General features: G+C 34.1%; 4 protein-coding genes across 4 annotated transcripts; 2 read left to right on the top strand and 2 right to left on the bottom strand.

The window, feature by feature from the left end:
* Positions 1-30: 30 nt before the first annotated feature.
* PNKP (SAP DNA-binding domain-containing protein) lies at positions 31-2,374 on the bottom strand (the record flags this gene model as incomplete). Its single annotated transcript, XM_004361984.1, has 6 exons — positions 31-272; positions 344-810; positions 916-1,577; positions 1,612-1,830; positions 2,086-2,113; positions 2,196-2,374. 6 exons carry the CDS (start codon positions 2,372-2,374, stop codon positions 31-33), a joined length of 1,797 nt encoding a protein of 598 aa, XP_004362041.1.
* Positions 2,375-2,986: 612 nt separating this feature from the next.
* Positions 2,987-7,897, top strand: DFA_06336 (uncharacterized protein; the record flags this gene model as incomplete). Its single annotated transcript, XM_004361983.1, has 8 exons — positions 2,987-2,996; positions 3,065-3,269; positions 3,745-3,785; positions 3,817-4,174; positions 4,275-4,834; positions 4,941-6,323; positions 6,395-7,231; positions 7,716-7,897. The coding sequence occupies 8 exons, from the start codon at positions 2,987-2,989 to the stop codon at positions 7,895-7,897; spliced, it is 3,576 nt and encodes a 1,191-aa protein (XP_004362040.1).
* An 82-nt stretch (positions 7,898-7,979) lies between these two features.
* DFA_06335 (SAP DNA-binding domain-containing protein) lies at positions 7,980-11,612 on the bottom strand (the record flags this gene model as incomplete). The annotated part of the gene is made up of 9 exons (XM_004361982.1): positions 7,980-8,221; positions 8,312-8,778; positions 8,889-9,784; positions 9,883-10,058; positions 10,157-10,399; positions 10,999-11,035; positions 11,097-11,215; positions 11,345-11,454; positions 11,551-11,612. The coding sequence occupies 9 exons, from the start codon at positions 11,610-11,612 to the stop codon at positions 7,980-7,982; spliced, it is 2,352 nt and encodes a 783-aa protein (XP_004362039.1).
* Positions 11,613-11,899: 287 nt separating this feature from the next.
* Positions 11,900-15,597, top strand: torA (uncharacterized protein; the record flags this gene model as incomplete). Its single annotated transcript, XM_004361981.1, has 5 exons — positions 11,900-13,738; positions 13,805-14,375; positions 14,792-14,873; positions 14,968-15,141; positions 15,252-15,597. 5 exons carry the CDS (start codon positions 11,900-11,902, stop codon positions 15,595-15,597), a joined length of 3,012 nt encoding a protein of 1,003 aa, XP_004362038.1.
* Between the last annotated feature and the right edge of the window lie 219 nt (positions 15,598-15,816).

Below are 15,816 nucleotides of genomic sequence, written 5' to 3'. Positions count from 1 at the left end.
TAATACAAATGGTGTTTGTAATTACGATGATTATTTGGGTTTTGGAATGTTCCAATCACTGACATCATTTGGATTGATATTGAGAATGAAATTGACATGATTGATTTCATCGATTCCTTCATTCAATTGAGGTTCTTGTAAATATTTGTTAAACATATTGTATCCAATATTTGGAACATGTTTGACACCTTGTTTTCTTTCTCTAAAGTAATTTAAATGTTGTGCCAAATCGAGTGGTGTATTCATTCTAAAACATCTAATTGGTATTCCCACTATAGTAGTTCATTTGTTAGTTTGGGAGTTGGTTTATATAATTAGATATAAATAAAAAATAACAACATACATTTTTTAGCCATATCTATGAATACTTTTCTATCTTCTTTTGATGGATTGGTATTATCTATTACAACTGATTTACCTTGATCCAATGCAAATTGACAAGCCTTATAACAAGCTTCTTTTGTCTTTAGAGTATCTCTATTTACACGACTATAGCCAGCTGGAACAAAATGAGTCTCTGTAAATGTACTCTTTCCAGATGCTGGAAGACCAACCATAATAACAAGCTCTTGACGTTGAAATGGTGGAATGATATTAGCACCACCTTGGATAATATCACCTGTTGTAGCTACCTTTGGTATCTTGTCACTTGAAATGATTCCATTTGCACCTACTGTCTGATCAAACACAAAAGGAGGTTCATCTAAAAAGAATTCTTCTGGAGTTTTGAATGCAATGCCAGATGAAAGTGCGAATCCAAGATCTGATGATGCAAAATTTTTTTTCTTTCCTGATTTCCAATTGTCTGGTCTATTTAAATAATGTTGGTTAATTTAATATACATTTATATAAATGACTAATATAGTAATCACTATTCTTCTTTTCAAAACTTTAAACTAATATTATTTAACATACCTTCCAGCAGCATCACCAACATATATACAATCTTTACTGTTGATAGATACAGAACCATCTGTACACTCTTCAACGAGGAAGTTCCACATTAATTTACTTGGTTTACGCCACAAACCATCGACATCACATGCCATGATAGCAATACATGGCATATTCCAAATTCTAAATAGGTCTTGAATCTTTCCACTGACTTGAGAGAATTTGGTATGATCGTGTTTGCCGTGTATTCCAATACCACCTTGATTTGTAACAATTACAATTTGGTATCCAAGTCTATAGTATTCAGCAATCTTTGATGGAACTTTATCATCCCAGAAAAGCCAGTCCGATTGTGATTGAGCAAACTTGGCACCAGACTTTGTTCTGATAAGAGTATCGTCCATGTCAAATGCTGCAATCTTTGATCTAGAGATTGGTTCCTCTAAATAAAAATAACATTCATCAAATTCTTGTTGACACCAAACTTTTAATGGGTGTTCAGTTGGACCATTACATTTAAATATAACATTATTATTATTATTATTATTATAAATATTATTATTATTACCACTATTATTATTATTATTATTATTATTATTATTATTATTATTATTATTATTATTATTATTATTATTATTAATATTATTACTATTATTTTTTGATTGAGGTTGAAAATTTTTGTTCTTGTCTTTGAGTACTAGTTGTTGGTGTGGGTACTTCTTCCTCCTCTTCCTCCTCCTCTTCATCTTCCTCTTCATCATCATAATCTTCTTCTTCTTTTTGATCCTCTTGTTTTTCTTGTTCATTTAAATCATTTACAGGTTGATCAACAAAACGCAGGTTACCAACACCAGCAATCACAGTTGAACTTGGAAGCAAACCAAATAATTCCTCGTCCAACGATAAAGCAAGTTTGATGTGGACTGGAGTGATTGTCTGTTTATAAATCAATAATGATAGATAGATGAAAGTTAGTAAGTTTATGTATTCGATAAATGTATCAATGAGCATCTTATTTGTATATGCCTGATGTGCATGTTGTATGAGTTTACCTTTTTTTTATCTTTTGTTGCAGTATGATCAGAGAGCTCGAGAATCTCTATTGTCAAGTACTCCATAACTGCAGATAGATAGAGAGGGGCATTCTTACCGACTCGTGTACACCCATTCTCATTCAATAGTCGTTTGTACCATGACGGTTTGAATATCTTCTGGAAACCTAAAATGAATAAAAACCAATAGGTTAGTGCACCCTATTGAACGGCGAATTGATCAAGATAGGATTCATCAAAAAGAAATACATACGTTTATCTTCTTCTTCTTCTTGAGAGACTGCATACATCCCTTGTACAATAGAGTGCATTCCAAGTTGCCCATTTATAGCAATTCTGCAAGCGTATTGGATATTTCTAGCGGTGAGTGTCTTTTTTTGCTCCTTCTTCATTAAATCATGTGCTTCCTCTACTATCTTTAGAGCCATGTCTCTATCATCCAAAAAGAAGAAGAAGAAGAAGAGTCAGTAAACTGTAAACGATATGATTGCAATGATCTAGCTTGTAAAAGAAGACATACTGTGTAATGTTTATAATAATATTGAGGGCAGGAGCACTGATTCTATTCTGGATGCCACCCACTTTCATCAGCTTTTTAATAGCATTTGATTGTTTGACTATTGACAACATAATGAAGAAATATATATATCTCAAATAAGATCTGAAATAGTTCCGTACGGGAAATTGCTTGTGCTTGAAGAGAAGACAAACACTTCCAATACAATCAGAAAAATATTTGGCGCCAACCAATATTTTAAATATTATTTTTAATTCTTTTGGTAGAGTCCAAGAATTAAAGAATAATTATTCTTTAAAAGTTAAACATTTAATTTCCATAAATGGTCGAGGTGGGAAGATTAAAAGAAAAAGGAAGGTTGTTTCTATTTGGTGAAGTTATTATGATAATGCTGAAATCCAAATCAGGATTAATCCTATTTTTTTTCATGATTCTAAATATTAATATTTAAGTTATTGATAAATTATTATTATTTTTATTACCATTTTCCCTGGTAATAATTATTAATTCTGTCTATTTCAAAATGATATTTAGCAAGTTAATAATAATACTTAGTTAAATTTATAAACCTATTCTTATTCTAATTTTTTTTTAAAAATAGAAAATCTATCAAAACTTTCACCTATTTCCATTAGTAACCAAATCAACAACAACCATTCTGGTTATAAATATACCAGAGGAGTGTCGTCAAACGATTCTTTCAATTCAGTTGCATGTAGTGGTGGTATCTGTGGGAATGGAGGTGATGCTGGTGGAAATGGAGGAAATGGAGGAAACGGTGGTAGCGGTGGAAACGGTGGATGGTGGTAAATATTTATTTATTTATTCTATTGTGTGAAACAATAAGATTATAATCTTTTTTAAATAAACAAAAGAAACTAAATATTAAATTTATTACAACGTGATTCACCAACATATATACAATCTTTACTGTTTAAACATCATCATCTTTTACCGATCTACTATTGTCGCTGTAACACCGTCGTTTAAACAATCAATTACCATTCAACCATCATTCCATAAAATCAATAGAAATCTGACCCCAGGAATGCATAAAGAACAAAAAAACAAAAAATGTGGGTTCTACGAAGTTCGCCTTCATTGAATTGGGCAGGGTTGATCTTAGCACCGATCACCCAAAAATGATCCGTTCGTGCTTGCACATGTGCGCCTCACATCGATGGTGTTAGATTTGTTTTTTCTGTTTTACACGCAAGCCCCCAAACAACCGTACACAACAAGTGTTATTTTTGAACATTCACACCAATTAATATATATTAGTTCTAATAATAATAATAATAATAATGGTCAACTTTCAAAGAGTAGTAACCATAGCTATATTATTTGTATTAGTACTGGTTGTACAAATCAATGCAACCTATATAGTTGTATCTTCTTTTCCGAACAATGATTGCTCTGGTTCGACACTTGCAGTCTCTGTCGTGTCAGTAGTCAACGGTCAATGTTATACAAGTGGTTTGGGAAAATCGTACAAGTACACTCTCGATTCAGGTGCAGTAACCGTTTCAAACTACCTCGACGATGCATGTTCAGTGCCTCTTGGAACCACTATCAACTCTGAGCCACTAGGAACATGTCTGTCTGTACCTCTCTCCCCAGGAATCAATCGTTATTATAGATTCCAGACATCAGAGTTTCCATTATCTCCACTTCCTTATTTCTTATTCTACGAGAAACATATCACAACCTCGTATGTATCGATCTAGCCCCCTAACCCCATAACCCACTACATTATTATCCAATCTATTATATCTTTTACTAATTACTATGACTAACTAACTATAATATAGGAATTGTGGAGATACTACAAATGCTGGTAGAGTCCTGATTGGTGTGTCAGAAACGTGTGTGCGTTCAGAAGCATTTGATACCTTGATTACGAATATCTCGCCACAGGCAGGTGGTGGCGGACTCAACTTTAATTACGCCACGTCTACTACTTGTGGTCAAGGTACGGCTACCCTTCATGGTGTGGACTGTCCTCAATTGGGATCGGTACCCGATAATATTGCATACGCATCGGTTGTTCCAAGCCCCTATGGATTAGTTTTTAAAAATGGTACTACTTTGACTCTGACCACAATCACCATTCCAGGCTTTTCCAGTAATATGCCCGACTATTTCACCTATTCCATGCCAGGCTATGCAATCAGTTACCAAGCAAGTACCAATGGAATCGGGACCAGAATCCCTCTCGCCTCCAACTGTCCAGCCACTGGCTGTACCGTCACCATTCCAGCTCCCATTCCCACTCCAGGCAAGGGAATCAGAATCTACGCAATCCCCAATTTATACGTTCCACAAGATATGGGTGGTACCTATGTATCTAAAGTTATGCAACTACCATATGGTAACTATTAATCAATCAATCAATCAATATTAATATCAAAGCGATCCATGATTACTTACTTGATCTCTTTTTTAAACAAATATTTATTTATTTATTTATTTGTTAGCACCAAATGTAACATCAATCAATTTTACTGGTGCTACTGCAGACTCTGTTACATTTGATTATGTTCTGGATGATAGTTCATATGGATCAGAGACAACGTATGTTGTAAAGGTGAATGGAGTTGAGAGTAGTTCAAATGCTAGTTGTGTGACTGGCCCATCGTGTACTATCGGTGGTCTGGCTGCAGTGGTCGCTGCATCGGGATCACCGAATATTACGCTCTCGGTGTCTGCTGTTACCAGCTCATTCAGCTCGCTCAAAGTATTGAGTGTTATTACAACCGTGTACCAACCGGTCACCAACATTCAAATACCAACGTTGACAGCCACAACAACAAAGTCTGTGTCACTATCCTATGCGTTGGTTGGAGGTGACCAAAGATTCCCAATCTCTGTATCGGTCAAAGTCAATGACCAAGTCAGTAGCAACTGTTCATCTACCCCCGCCAATTTCACAACAACAACATCTTGTTTAATAAGTGGATTGACACCAGATACCACCAACACTATATCCTTTACAACTCTTAATAATGGGTATCAGTACACTCAATCAACTACCATTAAAACACTCGCTAGTATCAGCGGTCAAACGTTAACTGTCGTATCAGCTACAACTAAAACAGTCACTGTTGCATATTCGTACATTGGTGGTGCTCCAAGTGACACGGTTGTAACATTCACAGTTAATTCCACAGCTGTTACTTGCGAACCTGTCCAAGCTGGAGGATCCACATCACAATGTACCATTTCATCATTGACTGCTGGTTCCACACAAACCATTGTTGCAACGTTTACAAATGATGGTACCCAAGTCGCCGCTACAACAGTCGCCACCACCTATCCATTAGTCGCCAACACCGATGCTATTATCGTTCAACATAATTCATATTTCAATGTTAGTTATAGTTCAACTGGTGGTGTGCCAGGTGCCACTACCTACTCTGCTCTTGTCAATGGTGCATCGGTCAATTTGACAGCTACTCCAGCCGGATACTTTATTTACACCTATGAGAATGAAAGATATCCATCAGAACAGACCTTTACCATTATCATGAGAGCCAATAATGATGGTTCCTCTTCCCAAAAAACAGTCTCGTTCACCACCTATGTCGTTCCAAGTGGATTCTCAACCAACCAAGTATTCGGTATCAATTCAGTCAACATGACATGGACAGAGTTGGTAGGTGGACAACCAGACTCTACCTATTATGTGGCTACTTTAGGATTTGAAAGTGGTCCAAATATTGTGATGTGTAATTCAACTACACAACTCTATTGTTATATTGATAACTTGGTATCAGATGTTGAATATCAATATGGCTTTTATGCTTACAATAGTTTCTTTAATCCACTATATAGTACTGGTGATTCTCATACTTATCCAGGTAGGTAATTATAATATAATCTCAATTAAATGATTAATATTAATATTTTTATTTTTTAATGTATAATTTAGAATTAAACGAGAACTGTATAGATAATTGTAATGATAGAGGTCGTTGTATGATTGGAAATTGTGATTGTAATCTTAATCCTCAATGGGATGGCCCATCATGTGGAATTAAACTATCATCCAATACCACCAAATCGATTGTCCTCACACCATCAACCACTGACACGGCTAGTAAACCAATATTATCAATCTCATTCAACAATCAAGTTAAATATTCAATTGGATTATTGAAATTGGTTGAAAAGGATACAGTTAATAATAATAATAATACTGATGTTCGTACTTTGGATCTAACAACATTGTCTGGATGGACAGTGACAGCTGGAAATAGTCTCACATTTAGAGGTCAAGGGTTATCAATATTTTTCGGTGCCACTCTTGTCGATCAAGACAATGAGGAGGTATATTTTGCAGGTCAGAGATACAATAATACTGCCGGATCGGTATTGTATAATATTACAATCTCTGGATGGACATTTGCCTCACCAGATAATCAATTTGAGATTCACACCTCTATTTCCAATCCATCAATCTGCAACGACACAGTGACCAATTCAAAATTTGAGACACCAAATAATCTCACTTCTAGTCTGTTAATTGGTGATTCAACAGTATCTGAAGCATTGCTACAAGGAAAACTAGTACATGCATCGATGATAGATACTCTTCCAAACATCATCTCTTATCGATCAGAATCAGGAGGAACTGTCAACACCACTACTATTGTCGCTGTAACACCATCGTTTAGACAATCAATTACCATTCAACCATCATTCCATATCATCAATAGAAATCTGACCCAGGAATGTGCCACTACTGATCTTGTATCATCAGCTACCAGTATTTCCAGTCCATCGTCATCCTCTATCATGATGATGATGATTATCTCTATCTTTTCATTATTATTTATTCTATAAATAAAATAGTTTTTTTAACTCTTTCAGTGCAACCACTTGTAATCAATGAGTAGTCTTTTAAAGTTATCACATATCATATCCACAGATTGGTAAAGAATAATTTAACTTTTAATTTCCATAAATGGTCGAGGTGGGAAGATTAATGAATAAGGATGGATGTTGATTCTATTTGGTGAAGCCATTATGATAATGCTGAAATCCAAATCAGGAATAATCCGATTTTTTTTCATGATTCTAAATATTAATATTTAAGTTATGGATTTATCAATTATTATTATTTTTATTTCTATTTTCCCTGGTAATAATTATTAATTCTATATATATTTCGAAATGATATTTAGCAAGTTAATAATAATACATAGTTAATTTATAAACCTATTCTTATTCTAATTTTTTTTTAAAAATAGAAAATCTATCAAAACTTTCACCTATTTCCATTAGTAACCAATTCAACAACAACCATTCTGGTTATAAATATACCTCTAGAGGGGTGACAAACGACTCTTTCAATTCAGTTGCGTGTAGTGGCGGTATCTGTGGAAATGGAGGTGATGCTGGTGGAAATGGTGGAAACGGTGGATGGTGGTAAATATTTATTTATTCTGTTGTGTGAAACAATCAGATTTAAATAATCTTTTGTTAATAAACAAAATTGGATCTAATTACATTAATTATTTTGGTTTTGGAATGTTCCAGTTGCTGACATCATTTGGATTGATGTTGAGAATGAAATTGACATGATTGATTTCATCGATTCCTTCATTCAATTGAGGTTCCTGTAAACATTTGTTAAACATATTGTATCCAATATTTGGAACATGTTTGACACCTTGTTTTCTTTCTCTAAAGTAATTTAAATGTTGTGCCAAATCGAGTGGTGTATTCATTCTAAAACATCTAATTGGTAAACCCACTATAGTTTTAATTAATTAAATATAAAGATAGATCGTTAGTTTGGGAGTTGGTTTATATAATTAGATATAAATAAAAAATAACAACATACATTTTTTAGCCATATCTATGAATACTTTTCTATCTTCTTTTGATGGATTGGTATTATCTATTACAACTGATTTACCTTGATCCAATGCAAATTGACAAGCCTTATAACAAGCTTCTTTTGTCTTTAGAGTATCTCTATTTACACGACTATAGCCAGCTGGAACAAAATGAGTCTCTGTAAATGTACTCTTTCCAGATGCTGGAAGACCAACCATAATAACAAGCTCTTGACGTTGAAATGGTGGAATGATATTAGCACCACCTTGGATAATATCACCTGTTGTAGCTACCTTTGGTATCTTGTCACTTGAAATGATTCCATTTGCACCTACTGTCTGATCAAACACAAAAGGAGGTTCATCTAAAAAGAATTCTTCTGGAGTTTTGAATGCAATACCAGATGAAAGTGCGAATCCAAGATCTGATGATGCAAAATCTTTTTTCTTTCCTGATTTCCAATTGTCTGGTCTAATATAATTAAAATGATTTAATTAAATATAAAATAATGATACTAGTTATTAACCAATCATTATTATTTAATATTATATTAATTAAATATTAATATTATTTAAACATACCTTCCAGCAGCATCACCAACATATATACAATCTTTACTGTTGATAGATACAGAACCATCTGTACACTCTTCAACGAGGAAGTTCCACATTAATTTACTTGGTTTACGCCATAAACCATCGACATCACATGCCATAATAGCAATACATGGCATATTCCAAAATCTAAATAGGTCTTGAATCTTTCCACTGACTTGAGAGAATTTGGTGTGATCGTGTCTGCCGTGTATTCCAATACCACCTTGATTTGTAACAATTACAATTTGGTATCCAAGTCTATAGTATTCAGCAATCTTTGATGGAACTTTATCATCCCAGAAAAGCCAGTCCGATTGTGATTGAGCAAACTTGGCACCAGACTTTGTTCTGATAAGAGTATCGTCCATGTCAAATGCTGCAATCTTTGATCTAGAGATTGGTTCCTCTAAATAAAAATAACATTCATCAAATTCTTGTTGACACCAAACTTTTAATGGGTGTTCAGTTGGTCCATTACATTTAAATATAACATTATTATTATTATTATTGTTATTATTAAGCTGCTCTTGAGTGCCCTCAAGATTTGGATCCAATTCACTGAAAAGGTGTTCGAGATTCTCAACTTCTTCATCTTCTTGCTCCACTTCTTGTTCTTGTTCATCATCATCTTCTTCATCATCTTCATCATCATCATCATCATCTTCATCATCATCATCATCTTGATTATCATCATCATCATCATTGTGACTACTATTATTATCTTCTTGATCGTCACTATCATTGGATTTAGTGATAACCTCTGTTTTGGGATCGATATAACGCAAGAGACCTGCACCAGCAATGACACTTGAACGTGGGAATACTTTAAATAATTCCCAATCACGTGATATAATATGTCTGATGTGACCTGGAGTGATTTCCTGTATGATCATTAATTGAGACAAACAGTTAGAATAGGTCAATGAATCAATCTCTCTTTTGCAACATATTGCAATCTTAAGATCTTGTGTCTTCTTACCGTTTCTTTCTCTTCCATTGCATGCATATAGGAAAGCTCGAGAATCTCTATTAACACGTACTCTATAACAGCAGTAAGATAGAGAGGAGCAAGTTTTTGGGTTCTATATCCCATCTCTTCGAATAGCTGTTGGTACCATGATACTTTTAATGTGAGACGTTCTTTCTTTTCCCCACCTAAAGTTAATTTATAAATATGGTTAATGTTTGCTTATTGTTGTTGTTGTTGTTGTTGTTTTTGTTGTTGTAGTCAGGTCAGAATTGACAATACATACCAGATTCCACAGCAAACATGCCTTGTACGATGGCATGCATTGCAACAGCGCCATCCAGTATAATTCTAGTAGCGAATTGGATTTCCCTTACTGTGATTGTCTTTTTACTCTCCTTTGCTACCATACATTGTGCCTCTTCTATTATTCTTTCAGCTATATCTCTTTCATATTTAAGTAAATATAATAAATGTATTGTATGAAATTTTAGCAAATTTAATGATGACGAAGTTGTCTCTTTTTTACCTTGAAATATGAACTAACACATCCATGGATTGAGGACTGATGCTAACACTAGGCTCCATTCGATTTAACAAACATGTTATCGCATCTGATTCTATATAGTCCATCATAACCTTCTTTTCTTTTATTTGTTTAATAACAGCAACAGTACATTATAGTAACTACAATTGTTAAATAGGGACGTAAGTTGAGTTGTTCTTTGAGCACCAAAGTAGGCTCCTTAGGGAGTTCTCCCACCAATCTAAAAATAATAACAAACAACCCACCTCTGTTCCAATTACGGTTCGAAGGTGCGATGACAGATCTATTATTATTATTATTATTTATTTTTAAGTTCCAAATTTAAACCAGAGTCCAAATGAATGAATCACCTTTTTTGAAGTACTTTTATAAATAATTAATTAATTATTCCTCCTCTTCTACTTCTCCATCTTCTTGATAAATATCATGAATATAATTTATCCTTTCATTAAACATTTTTAGATTTTGGTCAAAAGTATTTTCCAAAGCTTCCATTTCAGAGAGAGAGGTGGATCCATATGGGCGACTAGACCAGCACCTCCAATCGTACTATTTAAACAACTTATTCAAATCATAATTACATCCTAATGCAAGTCTAATGTGATTTGAATTAAGCCTCTAGAGAGATTTAGGTGATAATGATGATTAGCAACGAATAATACTTGAAAAAGGTAATTACATTTTTTTTATCTAGTACAGATTGATCAATAGAAGCATTGATAACCTTTTGTGCCAAACAATCAATGACACCAGTAATAAAGAAAAGAGCAAGTTTGCTGACTCTTTGACATCCAATCTCTTTTAATTGTTGTTTGTACCATGTTGGTTTAAATATGACCAGCTGATTTGGCACTGATTTTCTTATTATTCATTTTACCATTTTCAATTTCAAAATCCCATGAGTGATTGTATCAAGTTGAAGTTTACCATGAATTGTAACTTTGGTTGCTACTGTCACTTCTTTTGGTCCGACCGTCTTTCTTTTAGCTATCACCATCAAATTGTGACACTCATCTAACAATCTTTTAGCAATATCCCTAAAAATAATAATAATAATAATAAATAAAAATTGATTTTGGTTAGACATTATTTGTCCGTTAACGTATTATCGACCATTCCTCAGGTTATCGCACCTTATCATGCTTACGATGGCATTGAGGGCCAGTGAAATGATTGAACACTTTGCCTTATTCATCTTCACATTGTATGAATTGCATTTGTTTCTTTAAATGTCATCCTCCTAGGGGGGTTGGGTTAAGGTTATCTATCTATATATCTATCTATCTTTGAGTTGAGTAACTTCGAGATACACTGAAGATAAACTGAAGTGAGACAGTCCACTGGCCCGGTCTTGGTTCTGAATAATAAAAAGAAAAATAATAATTAAATTTTAAAACTGGTGGCATAAAGTGTCGATCTCTTTGAAAACTTGATGATCATACGTTCACTCACTATTAAGTGTGTAAATCATATGATTAAAGGATGATCACAAACCAACAAAGACAGATTATAGGTCATTTGAGGAAATGGACAAGTAGTTATAGTAGTATTAGATCATATTCAACAACACAACATTATAATCAATACAAAGGGTTGATGTTACCAAAAGAGTATGAGACAAAGTCACATGCCGAACGAAGAAACTATATCAAGGATCTGGGAGAAGACGAGTTGGCGAGAAAGATTATTGCAATGTCAAGTGATTTGAAGCAGACTACGACGATGCATGGTGGTATTGCATCGTTTATGAACGTGCCTGTGGGAGAGGTCAATGCCAGTCCATTCACACTACGTGCGATGGCGCTGGCAATGAACAGCGGTGTGTCATTTACTCATCACGAGTCGCGTCGTGTCATGTCTCCCAACGAAGACTACGAACATCTAAAGAGAAAAGATCGTGTTGCAAAGATCCAAGAACAACAAGACCAAGACAACCAACAAAAACAAAAACAATCATTAAACTCAAACTCTAACAAGAAGAAACAAATATTATCAAAAGAAGCAAGTGGAGATCAAGAATTGGTTAAAAGAATGGAAGAGGAAGAACGTATATTTAAAGAGTATATGGAGCAGTCGTCGAGATGGGTGGATGGTGAATTGGAGATGCCACAGTACGCATCGTTTCACCAAGAGGATCAGTTTGCTTCGTACAACCCAGCTCATATTGACAAGTGGACGCCGCACGAGGCTATCCACCGATGGTGTCGGTTCTATTGGCGCGAGGATATGACCAAGTGGGACATGTACATTGGGTGCAAGCTCAATGAGATCATCCCCGTCTTGCACTGGCACAGTCTCGACGAGATACTGCGTAACAGTAACTGGACCACCGAACAAGACGAACGTACACTACTCCGCAGTGCCAGACAGACAGCCCGTCTTCTCCAAGGTGCTATCGGATACTTCAACTCGGAACTAGATATCATTGAAAGAGAAATTTTTAAAGGTTTAAATACTTTATTAGAAAAACAACAACAAATAGATAATAATGAGAATAATAAGAGTAATAATAATAATAATATAAAATTACCAGAACATGTTAAAGATTGGAAAGAGTTAAATTCGGTGACTGATACAATGATTTATGTTCAATCACATTATCCAAGAATAACAACCGATCCTTTTAATTTGGTTATGGAAGCGTTAAAGAGTGGTAGAGATTACATTGCATCGATTAAAGGGTACCGTGCATTCATCGAGGAACGATGGGATGACCTGTTGTTCAAGACCGTCACTGTGGACACGGCTGCCGCACTAAACGAACGTGACAATCGTGCCAAAATCGATCTTTTAATGCGAGAGGCTAATCGTCAGTTCCAGGTCTACTACACCTATGCCATGTCGGGCGACCAACAGGCACGTGCTGACCAACGCAAGCTCAGCCATCTCTGCACCAGTTTCAAGAAAAAGACATCAATCGACTTTTTGACAGACTGCAAGTCTAACCTTCACGCCAATATGTTTGAAACAGGACTGATGATTCATCCCATCAACAACCCTTCACACAACACTATCATTGAAAACACCAACCAAATGGCCAAGCTGGTAGGACTGTCGAGCGACCAAATACTCGAAGGTCTCTACACAGTCATCCCAGGCACTATCGGTCTCATCAACTATATATTAAATCATAATCTATTAGCCGACACCATCCTAAATCAACCCATAGACAATCTCTTGACCCAATTCTCAAAATCAAAATATTTCTATACTCGTGATAAATTATCAAATCGATTCATTCAATTCCTTTATAATAATAATAACGGTAATAATAATAATACTTTACCAAATTTATTTAAACATTTAATTGAATATGAAATGGTATGTTTGATGAAACAAATAATTTATTTAAAAACTATAACAATTAATTAATTTTTAATTTTCTAGAATATAATTGAATTAAATTTAAAAGATGAATGGATTGAAGAATTAAGTGTAATAGTTGATGCAGATGAAGAGATTGGTGAAAAGGATATGGAGAATTTTACGATTATGCCATCTCGGGCATTTAAATTATTTGTACCTGCCAACCCCTACCTTTCAGAGATTCACAAGACATTTGCCGGAGAACAAGACATTGATGAACAAATTCAAGAGTTGGAATTCACGATCAACAATCAAAAGATATTGGATCGCGAGATTAAAAAGCGTCACTCTGTCTTTCAACATTTGATAAAGTCAGCCATCGACTATGACCAATTGGACCAATCAACCAAGAAACAATTGGAAAAGCTACATCTTATTGGTACATTTGAAAATCAATTCTATTCATTGGATCTTATTCCAATGTGGAAGGAAATATGGCCACAATTAGAATCACAGTATCGACATGGTATCAAATACAGTGATCTAAAGACTATAGTATCCCTATACCATGTCAGACGCTGTGAACCATTTGATCCAAAAGATCAATCCCTCAAACAATCCATTCTAGATTTATCTCAATATGGTGCTGTTGGTTTATTCCCAAGACTAGAATAATACAACAAAAGTTAAAGTTAGTAGATCACAGATCGATCGTTAAAAATAGATTTGTGGTGTCGTTATAATATTAATGCAGATTTTGACCGCGAAAACAAAAATTTAAAAAAAATAAAAAAATAAAAAGTAACTTATTAATAATACATTCATTTCAGAGATACTAATAATATATATTATAATTATTTATTTATCTGTATTATAGTTTTTAAAAAGAGAGAGATAGAAAGAGAGAGAAAAGTAGAATGACTCAGGTGTTGTATAATAGTGAACTTGAAAATCAACTTAAAGGTAAGTCATTGAATGAATGATCAAAGATCGAGATCGAGATGCTCAGAGATATTGATGATAATCATTGACTGTTGGTCTAACAAAGATCTCTCTCCTTTATTATAGAATTTGCAAAGCAAGAAACAAAGAATGTTACACCTGAATTAATGTCAATCATAGACAATATAGCAGTAACTGGAGTTACATGGTCAGTCTCATCAACTTGCGGATATGATACTACTACTTTGAGAGAGAAAGAGAGAGAAAACTAATTACCTATTTTGATTATATATATATTATAGTTATCCATGGATAGATTTAAAGGAATTAGTATTTTTCAAATTACAAGAGATATTTGATATCTTTGAGTCAAATGAAAATCAATCAAATATAAAGGAAGAGGAATTAAAAAATAAGAAAGCTGCCCAACAAAAGATCAAATCACAATTTCAAAATCATTTTAAAGAATATAAAGAGTATGTCTATGTTCCACATAATATTATGGTTTAGTTCTTGAACAACGTCTGACAACAACAACAACAACAACAACAGCAACAACTTACACTTTTTTTCTTTCTCTATCTAGACCACCATTTACAATTCAAAGATTATGTGAATTGGTTGTAGACTATAAAATCTATAAATCATATATTAAATATTTGTCGGCTGTGGAAAAGATGGGGACTGTTACATCGACCATTCCAGCCCTGACAGCTGCCGAGGTTGTCGAATACAACAAGAGTATTTCCTCTCACCTCCCAGAAAAATCAAATCTTTTATCCCCTTCCATCCCAATCGAAATTAGAAACCAATTACAACAACAATCTATCAGTACAACAACTGTCATGCCACCAAAGAATACTACTACCACCACCGCCACCACCACCTCTATGTCAGATGAACAAGAAGATCAAGAAATGAAAGATATTTAAATTATTAAAATAAATAATATTATTAACACTACCAATCTAACTAACATAACACAATTCCGATAAATGTTGATCTATTAAATTAAATTAAATTAAATAATTGATTATGTCTTGCAATAATATATAAAAGAAAAGTATCATGATTGAGTTTGCAAACTTGTATTTCCATTTTTTTTGGCTCACTTGAAGTCTAAACCTCAACAACTATTATTAATAGTGACA

This window comes from Cavenderia fasciculata, assembly GCF_000203815.1.
Source record: "Cavenderia fasciculata unplaced genomic scaffold Scf_Dfasci-G-p-12c09.r1-3, whole genome shotgun sequence".
In the NCBI taxonomy this organism is placed as follows: Eukaryota; Evosea; class Eumycetozoa; order Acytosteliales; family Cavenderiaceae; genus Cavenderia; species Cavenderia fasciculata.
The sequence above is the reverse complement of the archived record's forward strand: the minus strand, read 5'-3'. Positions and strand labels throughout refer to the sequence as shown.